General features: G+C 43.2%; 1 protein-coding gene and 1 pseudogene across 3 annotated transcripts; both read right to left on the bottom strand.

Annotated features, from left to right (window-relative positions):
• On the bottom strand, window positions 10,883–18,169 carry LOC8070939 (annotated as a pseudogene).
• LOC8070938 (cis-zeatin O-glucosyltransferase 2) lies at window positions 18,923–21,798 on the bottom strand. 3 transcript variants are annotated; one of them, XM_021462492.1, is made up of 3 exons: window positions 20,239–21,798; window positions 19,185–19,248; window positions 18,923–19,103 (listed from the first exon to the last, which is right to left on the bottom strand). In XM_021462492.1, exons 1-3 carry the CDS (start codon window positions 21,645–21,647, stop codon window positions 19,059–19,061), a joined length of 1,518 nt encoding a protein of 505 aa, XP_021318167.1. In that variant the 5' UTR covers window positions 21,648–21,798; the 3' UTR covers window positions 18,923–19,058. The 3 variants fall into 3 exon arrangements, with proteins under 3 accessions (XP_021318167.1, XP_021318168.1, XP_002446275.2); XM_021462493.1 differs by lacking the exon at window positions 19,185–19,248 and having other exon boundaries at window positions 18,943–19,103; window positions 20,239–21,795; XM_002446230.2 differs by lacking the exons at window positions 18,923–19,103; window positions 19,185–19,248 and having other exon boundaries at window positions 19,918–21,790.

The following is a 23,032-nucleotide window of genomic DNA, read 5'->3' as shown; positions in this document are numbered from 1 at the left end:
CATTTCTCAAATTCCATAGCTCCAAAAATTGCACAAAAATGTTCTTAATTCTTCTGACACATAAAGCAACCTAATTTGAATATTTCACAATTTTAGAAACAAGCATCACATTTTTAACATAATTAAAGCACATGAAATGAAGCACATAAAATCATAATTTGAAAAGAGTGTCATGCTCATGATGCTTATGCTTGATGGAAATGCTTATGCATGACTTTGATGAGACTAAGTGCATGCTTAACACCTAGGGTGTTACAGAGCCTCCCCCTAAACAACTTTTACTTCCGCTTAGACAACGGGATCACTACTTGCTAGGTGACAATCACTCTCTCAAAAGAACTCCAACCTTCCCTTCCACTCTCCTCTTTCTCTCTACTCTCTTCTCTTCACTACAAGAACTCCTTCTCGGGAAACTGAAACTTGTGTGGTTTTCTAGAGTGCTTGTGTGAAGAAGATGGAGGTAGAAGGTGGCTATTTATAGGAGGAAGAGGGAGCAGGGCAGGCGCCCTTGGTAGGTGGGCGGGCGCCCACTTGTGATGCCCATCCTGGGTCTGCCTCCTCCACTTGCTTCCTTGCTTTGATCTCACGCAGAATAATGTTGTGTTGGTAGTGGTTGGACGGTGGAAAGATGTCAGGTGAGTGGAAACATATTGGTGGATGAAATTATATGATGGGATGTATGTGAGGTGAAGTGTATGATATGTGGGACCCAAAGAGTGTGGGTCATGCTTCTAGAAGATTAATATAATTAAATATAATGTAGGAAAATCTATGAGAATTAACACTTAATGAAAATGATAATGAAGAATATTTTTGTGCCTCCACAATAATTAATAAATATGGGTTGTTACACACCATGAATATTATTTATATGGGGCTTTTTGATTATTATAATTATGCTATGACTAATGCAAAAATTAATTATGCAAGAATTTAAATATGAGAAAAATAATGCGGATAAATACCGATTTACCTCCCGGTGAGGGTTTGGGATTTTTAGGTCCCCCAAGCTGGACCTCCAAATCTTTTAATCTTCTGAGTTACCTTCCTCCGGAGATGGTGTCTCCAGTGGTTCTTCATGAACTTCCTTCACTGTAGAGTCTCTCTCTGGTCTGGGTTTGAATGTGAAGTATTCTTCTTGACCGTTTATGTTGAACTTGATTTCTCCCTTCCCGACATCAATGTGGGCATTGGCAGTGCTCAGAAATGGCCTTCCAAGGATGATGGACACTTTTGAGTCAGGACTCATGTCCAGTACTACGAAGTCTACTGACACAAGGAAATCTCTGATCTTGACTGGAATGTTCTCGGCGATACCCAGCGGGTGTCGAACCGATTGATCCGCTAGTTGTAGACACATTGATGTTGGTTCTAAGGCTGCATGATCAAGCTTTTTGTAGACTGATGCTGGCATCACACTGACACTTGCTCCGAGATCACAAAGTGCATTGTTGAAGTGTTGGTTTCCGATCGAGCAATCAATAGTGGGACATCCAGGATCTTCCTTCTTCTTTGGTGGTTTATTGAGGATGGCCGCACTACATTCTTCTGTCAGCTTGATAACCTCAGTGGTGGGTAGTGGCCTCTTCTTGTTAAGAATATCTCTGATGTACTTTGCATATGTAGGTACCTGTATGGCATCGAGCAGAGGTATGTTGACATATAATTTCTGAATGACCTCTACAAACTTACCAAACTGCTCATCCGACTGCAGTCCTCTGTTTCTTCTGGGAAATGGCAAATAGTTGGTGTCGTAAAAATCTTTCCTCATTTCTCCAGTTCTTGGTGGTTGTGGCAGATCTTCTGCTCCAACTGGGCTTTCTTCTTCTATCACTGCTGGTTGCACTGGTGCTGATGTTCTTTGTTTCTCTTTTGGGTATGGTGGATCTCTAGTAGCTTTGCCTCCTCTAGTAGTTATATTCTTTACCTGCTCAAGGTTAGTAGCAACAGGCAGTGCAGCAGCTATCTTTATTAATTTAAGCTCTACCCTTTTATTAAGAGTGTTTTGCTCATCAAAGGCAGTTAGTAGAAAATCCATTTTATTGTGTATATCTTTTAGAGATGATTTATTTGTATCTAGCCTTTGTTTAACTTCATCATTAATTTTGGCTTGTTGAGAAATTATCTCTTTTAATAAAAGTTGCTTGACTGTATTACCTGAATTCATACCTTTGTTATTGGGTTGACTTGAAGTTGGTTGATATTTGTATGCTGTCTCAATGGCCCTTTGATCTTCTTTGAACTTGGCCCTCTGGTCAATCTAATGGAGCAAATTTTCCATCTTAGTTGATAATGCATTTACTTCTTCTGGTATTTCTTCAGTTTGATGACATTGTTGAGCTTTATCTTGGAACCAGCTTTGGTTTTCTGCTATCTTATCCAAAAGTATCTCTGCTTTTCCAGTTGTAAGCTCCAAGAATGATCCTTTAGCAGATGCATCTAGGCACTCACGAGCCTTCTGGGTTAATCCGTGGTAGAAGGTCTGCATAAGTAACCATGTGGCCATTCCATGGTGAGGACAGTCTGATATGTATCCTTGAAAACGCTCCCATGCTTCTGAAATGGCTTCTGTCTTCTGCTGTTGGAAACTGACAATATTTCCTCTTAAGGCAGTTGTTTTGCCTATAGGGAAAAACTTTGATAGAAAGGCATCTCACAAGTTCGTCCAGTTGTTGATGTTATCTTGATGAGTGTAGAACCACTTCCTCGCTTTTCCTTCTAGTGAGAATGGAAAAAGACGAAGTAGTATGACGTCTTTGTTAACTCCGTTGATGTGGATTGTGCTTCCAATCTCTAAGAAATTCTGCAAGTGTGCACTGGCATCTTCATGTGCCTTTCCACTGAATTGTGTAGCTTGTACCAAATTGATGAGGCTTGACTTGAGCTCAAACTCAGGTATTCCTTCTTCTACTGCAAATCTTGGACCAGTTGGAATGTTCTTAAGGCTTGGAGCAGAGAATTCTTGCAAGGTCTTTTGTGCCATAGCTTCAGCAATTGGTAGCTAGCTTCTTCTTCTCTTGATTGCTTTGGTTCTGATGATGAAGAGTTGAATGTACCCAAAGTCAATCCTGTTATACCCTGTATAAAAATATAAACATAGAAAAACAACAGGGTGAACCTGCCAAAGCAGAGGTGCCTTGTTATGATTTCTCACTTAGTAGCTGTTTTTTATGCAATTATTTCTCTATAGTCTAGTCTAATATTTTATATGAATAACCTTGATTGATTTTCTGGCTTGCCTAAATATTACCCTTTTGTTCCCTTTTATGACTTATTCCTGAGACTCGTATAGATTCCTATAAGATCCCCGACAACGGCGCTAGAAATGCTTGTTGACACTAGCTAACACCACTTAGATACTAGGTTGTCATCCCTAGCATGGCGCCAGAGTGTACAAAGGTATTTATAAATGTAAAGGCTCTCTAGAAAATAATCTATTCTATCTGCAAGCGCACAGATAAAACACCTCATTGTAGCATTTCACCAGGATAAGTATTCCAGGTATCGTTATTTATAATTTTGCTCAAGGGATCTCAAGAAGATGAAATTAAATCAAGGGGCAAAATCTATCAAGGCATAGACTAGAGATAAACTTGCAAGAACATGATTACTAATGAGAAACTCGTCACACAGTCACATACTTTAGCAGGGGGTAAACCATAAAGACAATGATAATGAATTATAAGTTCATGGGTAGATAACACAGCGATTAGAAAATAGACTACTCCTCATATATGTAGGTGATGTCGGATTAGCTAGAGAATGGATTCTAAGTTATCTACTAACTACTAAGTCATAATCTACTCTAGTTATCTACAAGATCATATATAGCATAAAAGACTCTTCATTCATGTATAAGGAACATTGATAAAGTAAATCAGAGCATCGCATGACTTACTCCACAATACCGGTTCTGCCTGTCCTATCAACGGAGGGTGGACTACATAAGAATCAACGAAGTTGTCACTGTCGCGAACTACCACACGACCCGGCCAATAGGATACATTTGCAGATAAATAACATCTAAGCACCACGCTCACATGTGATCTATCACCTAACTCCCTCGCGTCAAGAGCTAAGCGCTTTGCAAACTTATACATAAACTCGTTATCAATTAGAACTATATCAAATATAGAACTAGAGCAAACTATGAACATAATAATTAGAGACATAATGCAATTAGAATAATAGAATTAGAGAAAGATATGAATAATACCACTCTTTATTACCGAAGATCCAAATCCAGAGCGTAGTGCTCTACTTCTCTAATTGCTATGTAATCAACCTCTAAACTTGAAGGATTAGGGAGTAGCTAATTCTAATTCTCTGTGGGAGAGAAGCTCTAAACCCTAACTTTGATGGCTACCTCTGAATAATGATTTCTCCTCTTCTCCTCCAGGGGCCAGGGGGTCTGGTTTTATAGTCCCCTCAAGTGAACGTGAGCCATTGGATCAAACCGACATAGATTGTATGGTTTAGATTGATCCTTTAGGTCGGTGGAGCGTTGTCCCGAAGCAGAGTCCCGATCCAACTCCAACCCTGGGCGGGCGCCCAAGGGGGCTGGGCGGCCGCCCTGCCCCGAGCCCGATCGTGCTCTCGTTCGTTCCCGTGGCTTCTGGATCCTTCTAGATTGAGGAAAATTGTGCGGCACGTAATTATCTCATTGTAAACATGACATGTGGGCCTTCTCTCCATATTTTCTGATAACCCCCTGCAGAAATAGATAAACACCAAAGCTCGTGGAATTCTGTCAGATAAAACCCTAATTCTAGATGTTTGTTTCATATTGATCCTTTTTCATGTTTATTTGATTATTAATTTTAGTACTTAAGGACCGTCAACAGCCTATTCATTTTATTATAGGCAAAGCTTAATTATTAAGCTAAGCCTATAATTTTCATTTATATATGCTTAATATGCGTGTAATATAAATATATTATTGTATCAGAAAAACATGTATTGAAAAACCTATTATTATATATTATATACAAACAATAAACAGAACTGAAGAAGTGAACCAAAAAAAAAGAAAAAGAAACCCTTTAACACCGGTTGGCTGCAACGTGGCAGCCCTAGCAGGGGGGGGCTTTAGCCCCGCTTACCCGAACCGGGACTATAGGGTGGGCCTTTAGTCCCGGAAGGGCAGCACCGGCTCGGGAACCGGGGCAACAGGCCCTTCTCGACCGGTGCTAATGCCCGAACGTGTGGCAGTGCTAGAGATCTAACATGCATGCAAACGTGTGACCGTGCATTTGTATTGGATGATTCCAACATGACATGTAACATTTTTTAAATAATTAATCTACATGGATTTGTAACTTATCTCATATCTCAACATTAGATATACATAAAAGTTAGTTGTACATAAATGTTGGTTGTATTTTTTTCAAATGTGACAAACGTAGAGGTACATTTTAGTTATTTATTTGAATTAATGTTAGCATAGGATCATCCTTGCTTCCTAACAACTTTAATCACACAATTCATATTGCATGTGTCTTCTTGTTAAGGATTTCCTAGCATTGATCTTGTACCTTGTCATCTATGGTTTTGCATTGGGTAGCTTATGCTAGTGCTCCACTAAACCATGATCTTGTAATTTGATTAATGGAATATGCAATAAACATTAAAAGAGGACTTTTTAGCAACTTTGGTAAAGAGGGCTGGAGCATTGGGCTATCTTATGGTGCTCTAGTTTCTCTCCATAAGGACTTATCTGTATATGACCATCCGGGACATAAACTACAACTATGAGGGCTACATGGCTCTGGCTTTAGCTCAGTATGAGGACCTTTTCTAGCTTGTTAGAGGTTACCTGTGTGGCGCAAATGGGGAATAGCAGACCGTGGATTCCTGCAGGTGAATCACATGGACTGACTAATGAAACCAAGCGGCCCTAACTTGTTAGACGAACCTTTGAAAGGCTTCATAGTGAACCCTGCCGGCCTCCCTAGGAAGGGGGTTAAGAGATTAGCTACCTCGGGCGAAAGGGTAAATCATGACTCACAGTGAAAGTGTACAACCTCTGCAGAGTGTAAAACTGATATATCCTCCGTGTTCACGGTCACGAGCGGCCTTGGACGAATACAGAATAAATGATCACTAATGACAAATCATTAATATTATTATTGTTAATATGTTGTTTATGCTATTCTTTACTCACTTACTTGATCATGAGTTTACTTCGGGACTTGACAACTTGATGCTACTCATATGCTAAAATTGTGACAACTAAAAGCTACATGTAGTTAAACCAGTGTCTAGCCTTTGAGCCTCATGAACCCTATGTTATCCTTGCTGAGTACGAGATGTACTTACGCTTGCGTTTACAATTTATTTGGATAAAAATCCCGGATAGGTACCAGATTGCTAGTTTGGAGAAGAGTTTAGGCTTGTGCTCAACCAGTCAGTTGTCCCTATGGATTTGGAGCTTTCGCCTGAAGAACGGAGAGTCTTTCCACTGTTTGCTATCTAAGGTTATATCTTTCATATTAAGTTCATTATATAAGCATTGTCTATTGATATTACCCTTATTTGTGGCTATATATGAGATTTGACTTCTTGGGCTCACATATGGTGTGTATCTGGTTTTGTTCTTAAAACCGGGTGCTACAATGCTGCTCCTAAACATTCAAAGAGATCATCATCTTATAAAGACCGTTCTGACCAAAATCGGTCTAGAGCTCAACCAAAGAAGAAAGTGGTAAAGCAAGTTTACCATGTGAAGTATGATGGCCAAAAAAGGAAAGTTCAGATCTGAATTTAACTATTGAAAAGCCAATTACATTGTTGAAAAATCTGGCTGTTGATGGCAAACAAGTGGGAAAATCTTGTATTGATATGCTACGTGCCAAATCTGAACAAACGAAAGTGAAAATGACCAAATCAAGAAAGATTTGCCGTTGTCCAAAACAGAAATAAAATCGATATGCTCAATCGGTTTACCAAATTGGCAAGAAAAGAAGTTACAAAAGCTTAGTGCAGAGAAGTTAAAATAAAAAGGCTTGGCATGGATTCCTAAATGAAGTATTCAAAGTTGGAAGGATGATTTTCAAGCAAGTGGTGCAACAAAGACAAAGGAGAGAAAAAGATTCAAGAAAGAATTGCCAAGTTGGAGGTTTGCACCAAATCATCAAAATCAGCGGTCTTGGCATCATCCATATTCTCTGCCTATGCTTATGTGGAATTCATCCCCTGATATGCATAGTTATCACTTAGCTTCTTATTTGGGTCCTTGGTATAGATTTTTATGTTATGGAGGGTTGCCAAATTATTTTGCTTATCACTGATGAGAGGCCAAAATATTCATTTGAGTTATGCATGCTCTTGTGGATGAATTCATATGGCCGATATTTTGATATCGCCCTTAGTGTAAAATATAGCCGTTGAGTGTTTGCAACCATCGTGCTATTAGAAAGCTCCCACAAATTCAGTTTTGTGGCTTTCAGGTGTGGGGCATGATATATGTATCTTGATTTACTTTATGGATGTGACAATTTGATTAATCGGCTTACAAATAAGGCCAAGGTGTTGGCATGATCATTATATTTCACAATGGTGCTGTTTGAGACATCAAGCCGATTAAAATTACATTTTGCACAAAAATTCAAGCCGAATGTGTCCTATTCAGCTTCGCTATACTACAATCCATGAGGTACGACTTGTTGAATCCTATGGTGATTCTTTACTTACAACAAGTTACTGGTTTGTCTCGATGTTCTAGGGGATCACATTATGCTCATCTTGATATGTGCCATGATATAATTGTTTATTTTGCCAAATTTCAAATTTGGCATGTTCCTAGGCATGAAAATCAAAAGGCCAACATGTTGGTTCAATAAGCATTAGGCCTTGACATTGGTGGGCATATTTTTTACATGAAAGAAAGGGTAGTGTAAGAAAATTTTGTTGTCCTATGTGCAGGAGCAGCAGAGATGGTTGAGACGACTCCCCAAATTGGCTAAGCTGACTCTCCTCTGGCTCACCGAGGAATTACCAAATCGGCCCAACTTGAATTTTAGTAATGACATGGCCGGTTTGTATGATTAGAGAGCTTCCATATTATGGATTTGATCAAGCAAGGATGGTTATGGGAGAAGTCTATGGACTTTGGTCAAGCTCATGAAGAAGAAAATTGGGATAAAACAAAGAGGTGGTCTAAAATTTGGTCTAAAGCTCTATGGGCACATTTCATATTAATGAATGATGTTAGGTGTGGAAATCAATGTTACCAAGTGGATGAGGAGCAACAAGCCAAGTTGAGAAAGTCCTTACGGAGTGATCAAAGTGATGTTTGGTAATTTATATTCACTAGAGATGACATTGCAAGGTGATAGTCTCCAAGAGCAATCAACGAGAGGTGCTTGAAAAGGTACTTTCCAAGTGTTTGGTAAGAAGCCCAAAGTGTTCTCCAAACAATGGCTAATACATGTATCACCCTTCGAACAAATATGGTCGATATATAAATCATGCTTAGTTACTGAACATCCGATGAGATTGGTATCGTTGTTGTTTAGTTTTGTTTGCTTAAGTGTTTTCAGGTTCATGTATCATTACCTGAAAATAGGGGGCATATGTTGACAACCAAAATTGTCCATTTTGTGAAGTTATCAAAATGTGGAACGGAATTCACCATTGCGTTCCTCTCATCGAGGTGGTCAAAAAACATATATGGAACATCTAATTTGGGGTTTAGATGAAGAAGTTATGCCCTCGTGAAGATGCTCCATTGTCGGGAGTTCTGACCCGAAGGTCATGAGTTCCGACCCACGTCGGGAGTTCTGACAAACGTCAGGAGTTCCAACTTGAGTCGGAAGTTCTGAATCAACTTCCGATAGACCTAATAACTATTTGGATCTGGCCTTTGGGATTCTGATCCAAACAGTTCCAAACCATGAAAAACTTAGAAAATAAGATTTGAAGAGGTTTTGTACTAGGATAAGACCACCCCTCTCTATATATATGAGAGGATCATGGTTGATAAAGTTCCCATCTATCCAATCGACAAAACACAAACCAATCTACTCCTTTTACCCCGTTTTCCTCTCCTCCAACCTCCACGTTGTTCATCCCTTGATCTGATGACCAAGGATGGGGCCCTAGGCTTGCCGGTCGAACTAGGGCAACTCACCGACGTCATTGCCCTGACAAGGTCCCTCCTGGGTGAGAGCTTCAATGGTTTCTTTGCTAGTTTGCCTGAAAACTAGTCGGTTCCTTGTCACGCATGCACATTGGTTATCCTCTGGAGGTTTGCTTATAAACCTCTTTGTTCTTCATCGTGAAAGAGTGAGATCCTCGCTGCGATCTTCGTAGCGGCCTGGACGTCCAATGCCATTTCTGGTGTGTAATTCGGACCATGTCTGACATCAATGGCTTTCATTGGGCATTAGGTAGTCCCTATGTCCTCAGGACTTTACTTTGCCACAACACAAGCTTTCTAATGATGCCACTTGTCCACCGATGCCTGGTTTTGAGACCCAAACAAGCAAACCTGTCGCCAATGATTTTGAGGCCAAAATTGCCAAACCGCCAACAGCAGTCAAGTAGCCATTACGCCTTCTCCACAATGCCGACACATGTCCCTCGTTCTCGACCTACGGATCACCAAGTGCTTGTGCGCCTACCTTGACATGGTCCAATCCTCGTCTTGACTTCAGTCAACACCATCTTCATCAGCATGCTTTATTTGCTTGTTGATGTTCCTAAGTGCTAGCTATCCATGGTCCATCCTACAGCCCTGGTCCCTTAGTCCAAGCCTTCGCGTCCTCTTGTCACCGCTATTGGTCCATTGCGCATGGATTCCAGCTTGGCCTTCTCCATTTTCTCCATCAACCCCTGCACATCCACAAGCTAACCACAAATCATGCCCTGGTTAGTCCCACATACACCTAACCAATGCTTTGATTATCTCCTCGATAATCACTTACCATTTACACATCGGCACATATCAAATATATGCTCACATAATATTTGGGGATAAGGTAGACAATGTGTATATAATAACTTGAAGAGCAAACTAACTTTAATTTGAAACTACAAGAAAAAGTATAAAAGGTCAGACTATAATAATCTGTAAGCAATTGTCTTGTGTATTTCATAAATGAAATTTCTAGGTTTTTGGGGGAAAAGAATGATGTCACATTTCATCTTGAAATATTTTCATGGGCACAAAACATATGGTCAGTTTAGTTCCTCTAACAAGGAGAAACCTTGCTAGCATAGATAACATGTAAGCTAGCTAGAGATCCAAACAATCATTTAGTTAGAGTGTATTTCTAGAGTTGTCCTAAGTAAAATTTTTTAAACTTTGATCAAATTTCTAGAAACAAATGCTAAGATTGATGGTATCAAATTAGTATCATTAGATGCATCATAGAATATATTTTTATAGAATGCGCATTTTATGTCATAGATGTTGTTACTTTTTCTATAAAGTTAGTCAAACTTAAAAGAATTTGACTAGCATGGATTCTAGGAATTGATTCTTCCGTAGACGGAGGGAGTATATTATAGAAAATATAATTTTAACACCACTTTTACTTCAACAAAAAAGAAGACACATTGAACTGCTGCTTTTCAGGAGTAGTAGTTCATTTCACAGATGAAGGACAAGAAATTCTGCTGTTATTAAGGAATCAAAATTTGGCATATCTGGAAGATATACATCAATTTACAGAATCACAAATGGAGCAAATTACAAGCTTTTCCTTTATCTATAGCTCAGCCTATTGACAGAAATGAGGAGCAGATATATACTGTCACAACACCACCTAATGTAAAATACTTCACTCGTAATCGTATACAACTATGAACACATATGTGCATGGTTTGACAGAAGTTACAGAAGAACAGTGAGGCCATAGAAGAATACCAGGGGTGCCATTTATACATATAGCTATATCTTCAAACTTCAATGCTCACACTGCATATGCACGACCCTGAAGGCTTGAGCTTAGTTGTCTGCCACTCATATCCTGTGGGTGCTGCAGGATCATACACCAGTGTTTGGTACCCAGGTTCCTCCTCCAGTGAGAATAGAATAACCTTCATGCCAAAAAACCCAAGGCAAAACTTAGTGCTGGAGCTGCCAGTAAGGGGCAACGGGATCCTCTCCTAAGAGTTGTCTGCCGGGTTAAATGTTGCCAGTGACCGCTGATTCTTCCACTCGATGCAGAACAGACTCTTGCCAAGGACAGCATGAGAGGTGACCATCACACAGCCTCTATTGAGCTCCTCCCAAGTGTGGAGATTAGGTTCATACACGTTGACCGAGCGCGTATTGCCAATAGTGAAGCTAGAACGCCCACCCATAATGTACAGCTTGTCATTGAATCCACAACCAAAGCAGCCCGACATCGGCTGCCAAGGATCTCGATCAATGTCCATTTGTTCTATTGTGGATTGTATGCTTCGACGCTGCTCAGGCTGTCATCAGGAATGTTCGATTTGGGGGAAGTTCACTGTCTGGTAGCTTCCAGACCAGAGGATATCTATTTCTTCTTCTTACTTTTACATATAAGTCCTTCTACAATACAATATTTACACCAACACTCCCCCTCAAGATGGGCCAAAGATATCTAACATGCCCATCTTACTACAACTCAACTCAACTTCACTAGGTCCTAAACCCTTTGTAAAACAGTCAGCTAGTTGGCCACGTGATTTTACATATTTCAACTTTAGGACTCCACCATCTAACTTCTCTTTGATGAAGAATCTATCAATCTCCACATGCTTGGTACGATCAAACTGGACCGGATTGTTTGCAATATTGATTGCGGCAATGTTATCACAATGAAGCATCATTGTCTCATTTCTTAACACTTGCAGCTCCTTCAGCAAGCCTTTTAGCCACAACATCTCACACAAGCTCAATGCCATTGCCCTATACTCAGCCTCCGCAGTAGACCTAGCCACAACTGCTTGTTTCTTCCTCCTCCAAGAGACAAGATTGCCTCCCACAAACACACAATACCCAGAGGTGGACCTCCTATCATCTTTGCTACTCGCCCAATCTGCGTCACAGTAGCCCTCCACATCAAGGTGCCCATTCTTCCTGAACCATAACCCTTTCCCAGGGGTTCCCTTCAAATACCTCAAAATCCTGTACACAACCTCCATATGTCCAGTTCTTGGATCATGCATATACCTGCTCACCACACTCACTGCATAGGAAATGTCAGGTCTTGTGTGACACAGGTATATCAGTCTTCCCACCAACCTTTGATATGTTTCTTTGTTCATAGGATCTCCACATTGGGCATTGATTTGATGATTTTTATCAATAGGAGTACTACATGGCCGACATCCAAGCATGCCTGTTTCAGTCAACAGATCAAGGACATATTTCCTTTGAGAGAGAACTATCCCCTTAGGTGACCTAGCAATCTCAATCCCAAGGAAGTACCTCAGTGGTCCAAGATCCTTTACCTCAAAGGCCCTTCCCAGATTCTCCTTCAAACATTTTATTTCCTCCACATCATCTCCTGTAATCACAATATCATCCACATACACTGCCATAATGGTGATAAAGGTTGCTCTATGCTTGTAGAAGACCATATGATCACCATTGCACTGAATGTAGCCCATGCCACAGACTGCCCTCCTGAACCTGTCAAACCATGCCCTAGGTGATTGCTTCAGTCCATAGAGTGACTTCTTTAGTTTACACACTTTACCGACAGTTTGACTATTAGCAAATCCTGGTGGAATTTCCATATAGACTTCCTCCCGTAAGTCACCATGGAGAAATGCATTCTTCACATCCATTTGATGTAGGGGCCAACCAAAGTTAACTGCACACGAGATTAGGGTCCTAACAGTCCCCATCTTTGCCACTGGAGCGAAGGTCTCATCATAATCAATACCATATGTTTGACTATACCCTTTTGCCACTAGTCTTGCCTTGTACCTGTCCACCTCTCCTTTTGGGTTTTGTTTTACAGTGAAGACCCACTTACACCCCACAGCTCTTTTTCCTTTTGGAAGTGGGACCAATTCCCATGTCTTATTCTTCTGAAGAGCCTGCATCTCTTCTCTCATCGCTGCATTCCAGTTAGGATCCTGTTTTGCACACCTCCAGTCCCTTGGAATAGGCACTGTTTGTAAAGATGCAACAAATGCTCTATATGAAGGTGAAAGGCAAGAGTATGAGAGAAAGTTGGCAATGTCATGATCTGTACTAGGATGCTCAAAACCATAGCGAATAGGGGGTTTATCAAAATTAGACCTAGGATCTCTACGTTGTGCAAGTGGTAACTCTACATGTTCAAGGTTAGAAGGGACATTACCGCTTGGTGGAGAGAGGTCCGAGGAGAGATTTGGGACTGGTGTAGCAACTTGTTGTGGTTGTGGTGCATTTATTTTTTCCCCCTGACTCCTAAATCGTTTCCTGTAGTACACTATTGGCTCCTTGGCAATCACTTCTTCATTTTGTACATCAACTGTCTTCTCATTCCTAGGGCCAACTACCTCCCCCTCATTCTCATCACCAATTACCTCTTCACCTTCATCATCATCATCCCTCACATCCACACCATCATCCTGGCGATTCTCATCACCAATTACCTCTTCACCTTCATCATCATCATCCCTCAGATCCACACCATCATCCTGGCGAACTTTAAGCATATCCATTCGACACGGGATAGTACCGACAATCACTTCCTTTTGAGTAGCAGCTCCTCTATTCTCCCCCTCTCTACTGTCACCCTCAGTGACTGGAGAGAATTCCTCCAAGAACGGATCGAGATCACATGGTTTTGTATAGTATGGTTCAGACTCCCTGAATGTCACATCCATACTCACAAACAATTTCTTTCCAACAGGGTCCCAACACTTGTAACCCTTTTGTGTAGAAGAGTATCCAACAAAAATACATTTCACCGCTTGAGGATCCAACTTTCCAACTGACGGCCTATGATCCCTGACAAAACAAACACAACCAAATACCTTGGGGGTACTTTAAATTCCTGTTGCCCCAGCAATAGCTCCGCAGGTGATGCCATACCAAGAATCCTAGATGACATACAATTGATCAGATATGCTGCTGTTAGCACCGCCTCACTCCAGAGATATTTGGGAACATTCATCTGAAACATCATTGACCTTGCCACCTCTAACAAGTGTCGATTCTTTCTCTCAGCTACACCATTTTGCGATGGAGTGTCAGGACAAGTGGTCTGATGTATAATCCCATGCTCTGAAAGATACGCCCCAAAAACATTGTTCACATATTCCTTTCCATTATCAGTTCGGATAATCCGAATTCTAGCATTAAATTGATTTTCAACTAACTTATGAAAGTCCTGGAAACACCGAAGGACCTCATGTTTACCTCTAAGCATGTAAACCCATGTCATACGTGTATAGCAATCAATAAAGGTGACAAACCACTTAAATCCACTCACAGATGTAACTGAGCAGGGACCCCAAACATCCGAGTGTACTAATATAAAAGGTTCACAACTCCGGAGGCCAATACTAGGATAATTTGCCCTTGTATGCTTACCAAGTTCACAAGCATCACACACAAGTTTCTTTATGTCCACATCTCTAAAAACTTCAGGATATAATTTATTCAAACTTCCAAAACGTACATGTCCTAACCGGCGATGAAGCAAGTAGATCTCTCTCTCTTGTGTTCCAGCAGCTACTGCCAGTGCTGACTGCTCCTGGTTGATGAACCACAACCCATTACGCCTGACTCCAGTCCCAATCACTCTCCCCGTCCTCTTCTCCTGAAAAACACAAGAATTTTCATCAAATATAACAATGCACTTAAACTGATCAACAAGTGCACTAACTGAGAGGAGATTGACCGGGAAGGAAGGAACATGCAAAACAGAAGATAGATGAAGAGATGGAGTGCATTCTATAGATCCTACACCATGGATGGGTTGAGAGGTACCATCAGCAGTTTGTATGGTTTCAGTGTAAGAATGTGGAGTGTATGTTCTAAAAGGACTAAATATGCCTGTGACATGCTTGGAAGCTCCTGAGTCAACAACCCACTCTATGTTATGCCTACATGTGGATGCAAGTGCCTGTGCCTGAGTACCTTTGCCCATATGGGCATAGTTGGCAAAGTTACCAAAGTGACTGGTGGTGGCCCTCACAGAACCCACTGGAGTGGAACTAGAAGCTTCACATGCTTTAGACTTCTGCCATTGTTCCCACTGCTTGACCTGTTCTCCAGTTAAGGTGAGGGACTCAATCCCAGTATTAAACTGAGGACTACTATCTGAGATAGAACTCTCCATGACCGCATTGGCCTGAGGGACACCACGGCCCCTGCCACGTCCTCCAGCACGTCCTCCACCACGTCCACCACGGCCTCCTAGATCACCACGAGCACCACCACGACCACCACGAGTTCCAGTCCTACCACCATAGTTTTTTGGAAGGGGACAATTGTAACTCATGTGTCCCTTCTCTCCACAGTTGTAACACAACCTCTCTGTCACAGTGGTATAGGCTGATTTCACAGGATTGTCACCACCCATCATTCGAAGCCTACTCTCCTCAGCGATCATGGCTGCCACAGCCTCCTCTATGGTAGGCAAACTATCCTGGTGACAGAAAGCAGCTCTTCTACTCTCAAACTGTGGATCCAAGTTCTTCAAGAAATGAGTCACCCTTCTATCCTCAATCCACTTCTGAACATCATGGGCATCCTGTGGATCCCTCATATGAAGTGGAGCATAGTGATCCAGCTCTCCCCACAACTGCTGCAACTCACAAGCATATTGCTCCACTGTCCGCCCTGCTTGTTTCACTTCATCAGCCTTATTCTGAATTTCCATCATCACCATCACATTTCCCTGCTTGGAGTACCTGATACTCAAAGTTTTCCAAATTTGTGCTGCGGTATGCATAGCTTCCACTACTTTACTCACAGACGGTGACATGGATGCCAATAACCACGCTACTATGGTAGAGTTTGTCGTGTGCCAGACTCTCCACTCGGGGCTAAGCTTGTTAGCCGGCTCAACACAATCCTCTCTTAGATAGTGTTCTACCCCCTTTCCTCCTAGTATCACTTGCACTCTTCTAGACCAACTCAAATAATTCTTACTTCCTTCCAGCTTCACATCATTTGGAATGAGTTCCAATTTAAGCTCACGCACCTCCCTAGGACCAATCAGATCCATCTCCAAAAGCCCTTGAATCATGGACTTCATCTCATTCCTCAATTCGCCTTTGGTAATTGGTGAATCATCATCACTGTTACTGCCACCATTCTTTGTCTTCTCTGCATCCTCAGCAGCCATCCTCTTTGCTTCCTCCTCTGGATCCATCTTCCTCCTCAGATCAGTCTTCAACACAATCAAGAAGCAACAACTCCCCTTTCAGAGTGCACAGCAACCCCAGCCTTCAATTGCAATAGAAGCAAAACTGAATCTGCTCCTAGTCACACAGCAACACCCGCAGTCCACCAGGCACCAACACGCAGCACACCACCTTCTCTGCTTCCACGCGACGAGCAGACCAGCGCCGCCCTGCCTCCAACTCCACGCGACGAGCCTAGTCCAAGCCCACAGGGGGGGCCGCGCAGCGCCGCCCTGCCTCAACTCCGCGCGACGAGCCTCGACGACGCTGGCTCACCGCGCGCTGAAACCGCAGTCGTACCGCACCTCGGCCGCAGGTCCCGCACCGTTGCGCCGCGCCGTCGGCAGCTGCGTCACGCGCCCGCGCCGGGAGCCGCACCGCCGGGAGCCGCACCGCACAGCCACAGGTCCACGCGCGTGCGCGAGTCCACGCGACTCTGCTGCGCCCGCGAAGCACGCGACTCCACTGTGCCCGCGAAGCCACACCTCTACTCCGCCCGCGTGTCACTCCTCCACACCGCAGCAGGATCTTGCAGTCGCCATCACCATCACCGGTAACCCTAAAACCTTGCTCTGTATACCATGTTCGATTTGGGGAAAGTTCACTGTCTGGTAGCTTCCAGACCAGAGGATATCTATTTCTTCTTCTTACTTTTACATATAAGTCCTTCTACAATACAATATTTACACCAACAAGGAATTCCAAATCCACCAGCTACATATATCACACCCTTGACCTATGCGCAGGAAAAGTCGCGCCACGCAACATTCATCTTGGCAAGTGCAGTCCGCCCGGAGTTTGTGCAGCAATGGATTAGTATTCGATTAAAAAAAGAATAACAATATCCTTTGGTAAAAGTAAAAAAAGAAAATCAAACCTGTTCAGACAGGCATGATAGTAGTAAACCTCATCAGAAACATTTTTTTCCTATGGTTAGTAGCATAGCCAGCCATGACAAAAAGCTTTCCATCAAGAATCACCACACCAAACCCAGCTTTGTTTGGCCCAGGCATAGGAGGAAGTCTTCTCTTCTTCTGATCCGGTCTCCCCAACACCGCCCAGCAGCTTCCCTTTCTGCCTGCTTCAGCGGTGAGGACATAAATCCACTCTTCAAGCTTCCCAACCTCCTTCCGAACGGCGATGAATTCTCTGCTCCCAATGAATGCCATCCACCTCTTCACAGCAATCATGACAGGGAAATATCTCCAACAAGTCCAAGAATTGCCAATATAGCACCAAGTGCCTATGCCTCCTTGTTAACAAGGGATAAATGATTTCTGTGTTCGCCGATATAGCTTATTTGTTATATGTGGTGATGCTGCAAAGAAAAAATTTATGGAATCCATCACCAACGGGAACTTGAAGGGACACTGGACTAGATGGTACTGAAATCAGGTTCACTTAGGGCATGTACAACCCATAGACGGCTTGCTGTCTGTAAGTTATATACAGACAGTTAAATAGACAGCTTGTACAATCCACAGACAGCTAATCATTTATTTGACTATCTACACACATTAAATACATACATGCATCTATGATCAAGCATGAATAAGATCTCTGTGTGATATTTTGTTGCTTCTTTAACACAAACGATATCACGGATAAATAAGATGGACACAAATATATTATTTCTTTAGAACCATCAATTTAATATGATATATTAATAAGTGTAAAATACAAGTATATTTATTAGCATCCGATTGTTGCCTATGTGATTTCTGAACGAAATGCCAGAATATCTTTTGAACGTATGCAAATACTTTGGTGGGACATTCAATCGAACACCTAGTGAGCAGCTGAGAAGCGAGCCTTCCGTCCACTGCCTCTTTGAGGCCATGACTGCTGCAGCAGTGGTGCCGTCAGCGTCAGGGCACAGCTGCCATGAGGGCCTCTCCCATGTTCCATTGAACACCAGATGAACTGCGTGCCACACCTGGATCCCTCACCTCGCCGCCTGGAGACGACACTCCATACAACGCTACTTCGAAGGGCCACAGCACCTGGGAGCACGAGCCGCTGCTGTCGTCTCCCGAGACGACGGCCCGGCTGTCTCTTGTGTCAACCAGGGGTGTTTTTACAAAAATGATGGTATAAAGACGGCTCGAAAACACTCGTTGTACGTGCCCTTATATTTATCAGTCTCTTTTATTTTTTCCGCATTAAATGCTCCAATCGTGAAAGGCCTTGGAACGGTTTGTCTTGGGCCTTGTTTAGTTCACCTCGAAATTCAAAAAAATTTCAAGATTCCCCGTCACATCAAATTTTGTGGCATACTCCCTCCGTCCCAAAATAAGTGTCGTTTTCGCTTCCCGAGAAATAACTTTAACTAAATATATAGTAAAAAATATTAGTATTTATAGTACATAATTAGTATCATTGGAAAGATCTTTAAGTCTAGTTTTTTAACAAATTTATTTAGAGATATAAATATTGCATATATTTTCTACAAATCGAGTCAAACTTGTGGCACAAAAACCTAAAACGACATTCTTTTTGGGACGGAGGGAGTATGCATGAAGTACTAACTATAGACGAAAATAAAAACTAATTGTACAGTTTGTGTGTAATTTACGAGACGAATCTTTGAGCCTAATTAGTCTATAGTTAGACAATAGTAGTTAGACAATAGTTGTCAAATACAAACGAAAGTCTTACAGTGTCAAAATCTAAAATCTTTCTACAACTAAACAAGGCTTTGGTTGAATAGACACCATTAGTCTCCTTATTTATGATGTTGGAGCAGGTCCCTCCCTCAAACGTAGGCCCAGTATCTGCAGAAATCGTAGTATTTTACATTAATACCAGGTAGAAACGGCAAAACCAGTGTACAATGAGTATATGTATATGCATACCAATCGGGAATGGCCATATAAGCCCGAGACAATTAGCCACCACTCGCTTCCATTTTCACCAGAGCTAGTTGGTTACAACAGAACAGAAAACTTCTAAGCCTTCCAATTAAGTGACTACTAACTCACATGTTCAAAAAAAAAAGTGATTACTAACTCATAATTTATGACCAATCATTGAATTTGGAATAATGAACGGAAGGTCATAGTATGGTTGGTTTAGGGTTTCAGCTTAAGCTCTTGGGTTGAACTATTACCAAATAAATCACTATTAGTGTTGGAATATAATTGCCCACTTCTCTTCATCAGCTTAAGCTTTTGGATTGAACTGGTTGGTGCATGCAACTCAATATGGTATCAAAGTCAGAGGTCTTGAGTTCGACGAATCCTGGTTAGCGCAATTAAATAAAATAATTGTTGCTCGCTCTTATTCCATGTCTGAGGCCTAAGAGAGCCTCCACGTGAGGGGGAGTGTTGGAATATAAGTGAATTGTCCACCTCTCTTCATCAACTTAAGCTTTTAGGTTGAACTGATTAGTGCATGCAACTCAATAGTTAGGATACCTTTTCCTGATAAATTTAATGAAACTAATTTGATATTGGTATTTTTGTATAAATTTGATCAAAGTTGGAGAGAATCTTAGTGATCAGTTTTCATGCATGAATTGAGGAGAGAAATAGGCCTGAAGCCTAAGACAGATGATGGGCCCACTTCGGGAATGAGATTGGTGAAGGATGAGTTGATGCTCTGAAGGCAAATGCTTGATAGAAGGCTTCACAAAGGTTACAGAAATCAGACTTGATTGAAGGCCAGCATTGCTTGTGAACTGGCCCATGCGTGTTATAACCAGGGTCGAGCAAATTGATGTCTTTCCTCACTCCGATAAATGCATAAAACGAATGTGGGCAATAAAATGGTTTCCGTCTCTAAAGTTGATGCTCCGGTTATCATCGAAAACAATCGAATCGCATGTGTTCGCATTGAAATTGGAAAAAAAAAATCTACTGAAATATGTTGACATTATCCAAGCCAACCCGGCATCCCCAATTAAATCACCTTGAGATGTGAGCAATGAACTTGTCAAGATCCTTGCTCTCTGAGTCTGACCCACCGCTTACTTCTGCTGACGACGCACGGATAGCCTCGCCCAGCACCATTGCACGCTGCTGGATCTTGTGTCCTTCATCAGAGACCATCATCTTCTCGATGGCCTCCTGTATGGCCGCTGCCGAAATCACCTCCCTTTGCTTCTCCATCGGGCGGACTAGGATGCCCACCTTGAGGTGCTTGCACACCAGCTCAGCGTCCCATGGCTGGTCCGAGTGCATGGGCCATGCGAGGATGGGCTTCCCGTGTCCCATGCTCTCCATGATCGAGTTCCAGCCGCAGTGGCTCAGGAACGACGCCGTGGCGCCGTGCGCCAGGATCTCCAGCTGCGGCGCCCACCCGGTGATCACCATGCCCCTGTCTTGGGTGTGCCCAGCGAACTCGGGCAGGAACTTGGCGTGCCGGCTCTCGCCGTGGTCCGCGAATATGTTGGCCCGGTCGGCGTCGCGCAGCACCCAGATGAACCTCTGCTTGCTGTCGCGTAGCGCCGCGGCGAGCTCCTCGACTTGCTCGTCTCGCAGCGACGACATGGAGCCGAACGACACGTAGAGCACCGATGCCGGCGGCTGCTTGTCGAGCCAGTCTAGGCACTCGTGCCGCTCCTTGCTTCCCGCCTGCTGTGGCGCGCTCTTCGCGTCGTGCAGCAGTGGGTTCAATGGGCCGACGGCAAAGAGTTTCTTGCCGGCGTCGGCGAGCTGCTGTGCGAAAACATCGATGAAGTCGCCCTCGAGAGCGCGGCACGTGTTGGCGAGGATGCCAACGCTGCACGGTACGGACTGCTCCCATCTCGCGCGCTTGCCAACGGAAGTCAGAAACTCGTCCGTCACAAAGGAGTTGACGGGGATGAAGTGGAGCCCGCGGTCGCGGACGTAGCGGCTGCCGGCGTCCGTCGACCCGACCATGCACGACACCGCGGTGCATACCAGCCCGTACCCCTCGCCGTTGGGCAGCCGCGCGGCCTCTTCAGCGGCGAACCCGTTGGCGACGTCGTACAGGACGACGACGCGGTGGCAGGAGGCGGAGACCCCGCTGAGGAGCGCCGCGAGCGCGGCGGGCGCGTCGGCGACGAAGGCCTCCCACAGGGGCACGAGGTGGGAGGGGAAGGCCGATTCGGCGGCGGGGTCTGGAGGCGGGGAGGCGTACGCGGAGATGGGGAGCTCGTGGAAGTGGACGCGGCGGAGGGTGCCGTCGCCCCAGCCGTGGACGCGCGACCGGGCCTGGCGGACGTGCTCCACGGGCGCCGCGTAGTGCACGGGCAACCCGCGCGCCGCGAGCTGCAGCGACAGGTGCAGCAGTGCGTTCAGGTGGCCCTGCGCCGGGAACGGCACCGCCACGACGACAACCGACTCCATTGGCATTGGATGCTGGGCTTGAGCACGGCTGAATGTCCTGTGGGCTACAGCCTACAGGGCTCTGCCTCTGGTATGAATACTTGTACAGTTTCCTCAGGGCTTCACCACAACAGTGACCGCAATCGCTCCATATGGCTCAAGCTGGTTGCCCGCGTAATAAGGCCTTGTTCAGTTTACCAAAAAATTTGGTTTTGATTACCGTAGCATTTTCGTTTGTATTTGACAAATTTTATTCGATCATAAAATAACCAGGTTTAAAAGATTCGTCTCGTAAATTATATACAAACTATACAATTAGATTTTATTTTTATCTATATTTAATACTTCGTGTATATTCGATGTGATAAAGAATTTTAAAAAATTTTGGTAACTGAACAAGCCATAAATGAATGGGCCGCCGCCGTGCAGTCTTGTCTAGTTGTCTACTGTTGTGCTGCCGCGCACGCGCGCACGACCTCTATATGCCCTTCTTCGGCTCTGTTCATGCCTTGCGGCAGTGCGTCATGCATGACGTCCGCTGCGACTTACTATATTGAGCAACAAGCCAGAGAGAGAGAGAGGTGATTTTGCGTTTGAGAGTATGTGCCCTCACTTTCGCATATATTGGATTCGTTTTAAGAAGTATGCAAACACATATCTCAATGTGAAACTACTTTAAGGTGTATGTTTGCGCATTTCTCAAAGCGAATCTAATAAAGGCAAAAAAACCACCTTCAAGGTAACGGTTCAAATCCCATGGTAGTCATGGGCAGGCGCTGGCCGGTGAAGACCTCCCTGGAAAAAAAAAATTCTATTTTTTTGGGTTGTTTTTTGTTTTAATCTTTGCTGAAAAAAAACCTTTGTCAGATACTCCGTCGTGTGTATTTGGACTTTGTCAAGTGTCAGACTGTCAGAGGCACTTGGCCAAACAGTGTATGTTGCTGTGGTTAGAGTAACTCCGACGATGTCTGCAGCTGCTCTAGATGGCCATTAATTTGACAAGGCTCAATCAAACATGTGTCAACGGACACTATCTCGAAAAAATTTAACAAAGGTTATAAAAAATGGCAAATAGTTTTATATAAAATTGTCATGTGAAAATTACAATGTTTAATACATATTGTCATTGCCTTTTCCCTATCCTTTGCTTCCTTTTTTACTTTTGTCGTGATTCCTAAATCAGCCAACAAAATACAAAACTCCCTAGCAGTGCTGTGGAGAACTTGTTCGACATTGTGGTAGCTATCAGTCCCCTTCTAGAATAAAGCCGTCGTTAGTGCAAGTTGAATGTCAGTATAACCCAACCTCCCATGCTGTGACAGTAACATGGACGGAGAGAATAAGAGATTATATTGTATATCACAATCATCTCATCAAGGCATTAAAAATTGCTGGCGTGGATCCTTATGTGC

This window comes from Sorghum bicolor, chromosome 6 (assembly GCF_000003195.3).
Source record: "Sorghum bicolor cultivar BTx623 chromosome 6, Sorghum_bicolor_NCBIv3, whole genome shotgun sequence".
Taxonomy (NCBI): Eukaryota; Viridiplantae; Streptophyta; class Magnoliopsida; order Poales; family Poaceae; genus Sorghum; species Sorghum bicolor.
Note: the sequence above shows the minus strand (reverse complement) of the source record. Positions and strands in the feature narration are given on the sequence as shown.

Excerpts from the sequence above, each read along its gene's own strand:
- LOC8070938 (XM_021462492.1), bottom strand. The coding sequence starts at position 21,647 with ATGCCAATGGAGTCGGTTGTCGTCGTGGCGGTGCCGTTCCCGGCGCAG. Across the intron at positions 19,249-20,238 it reads TTCATTGCTCACATCTCAAG|CTCTGGTGAAAATGGAAGCG; the intron begins GTGATTTAATTG and ends GTAACCAACTAG. Across the intron at positions 19,104-19,184 it reads TATATGGCCATTCCCGATTG|ATACTGGGCCTACGTTTGAG; the intron begins GTATGCATATAC and ends CGATTTCTGCAG.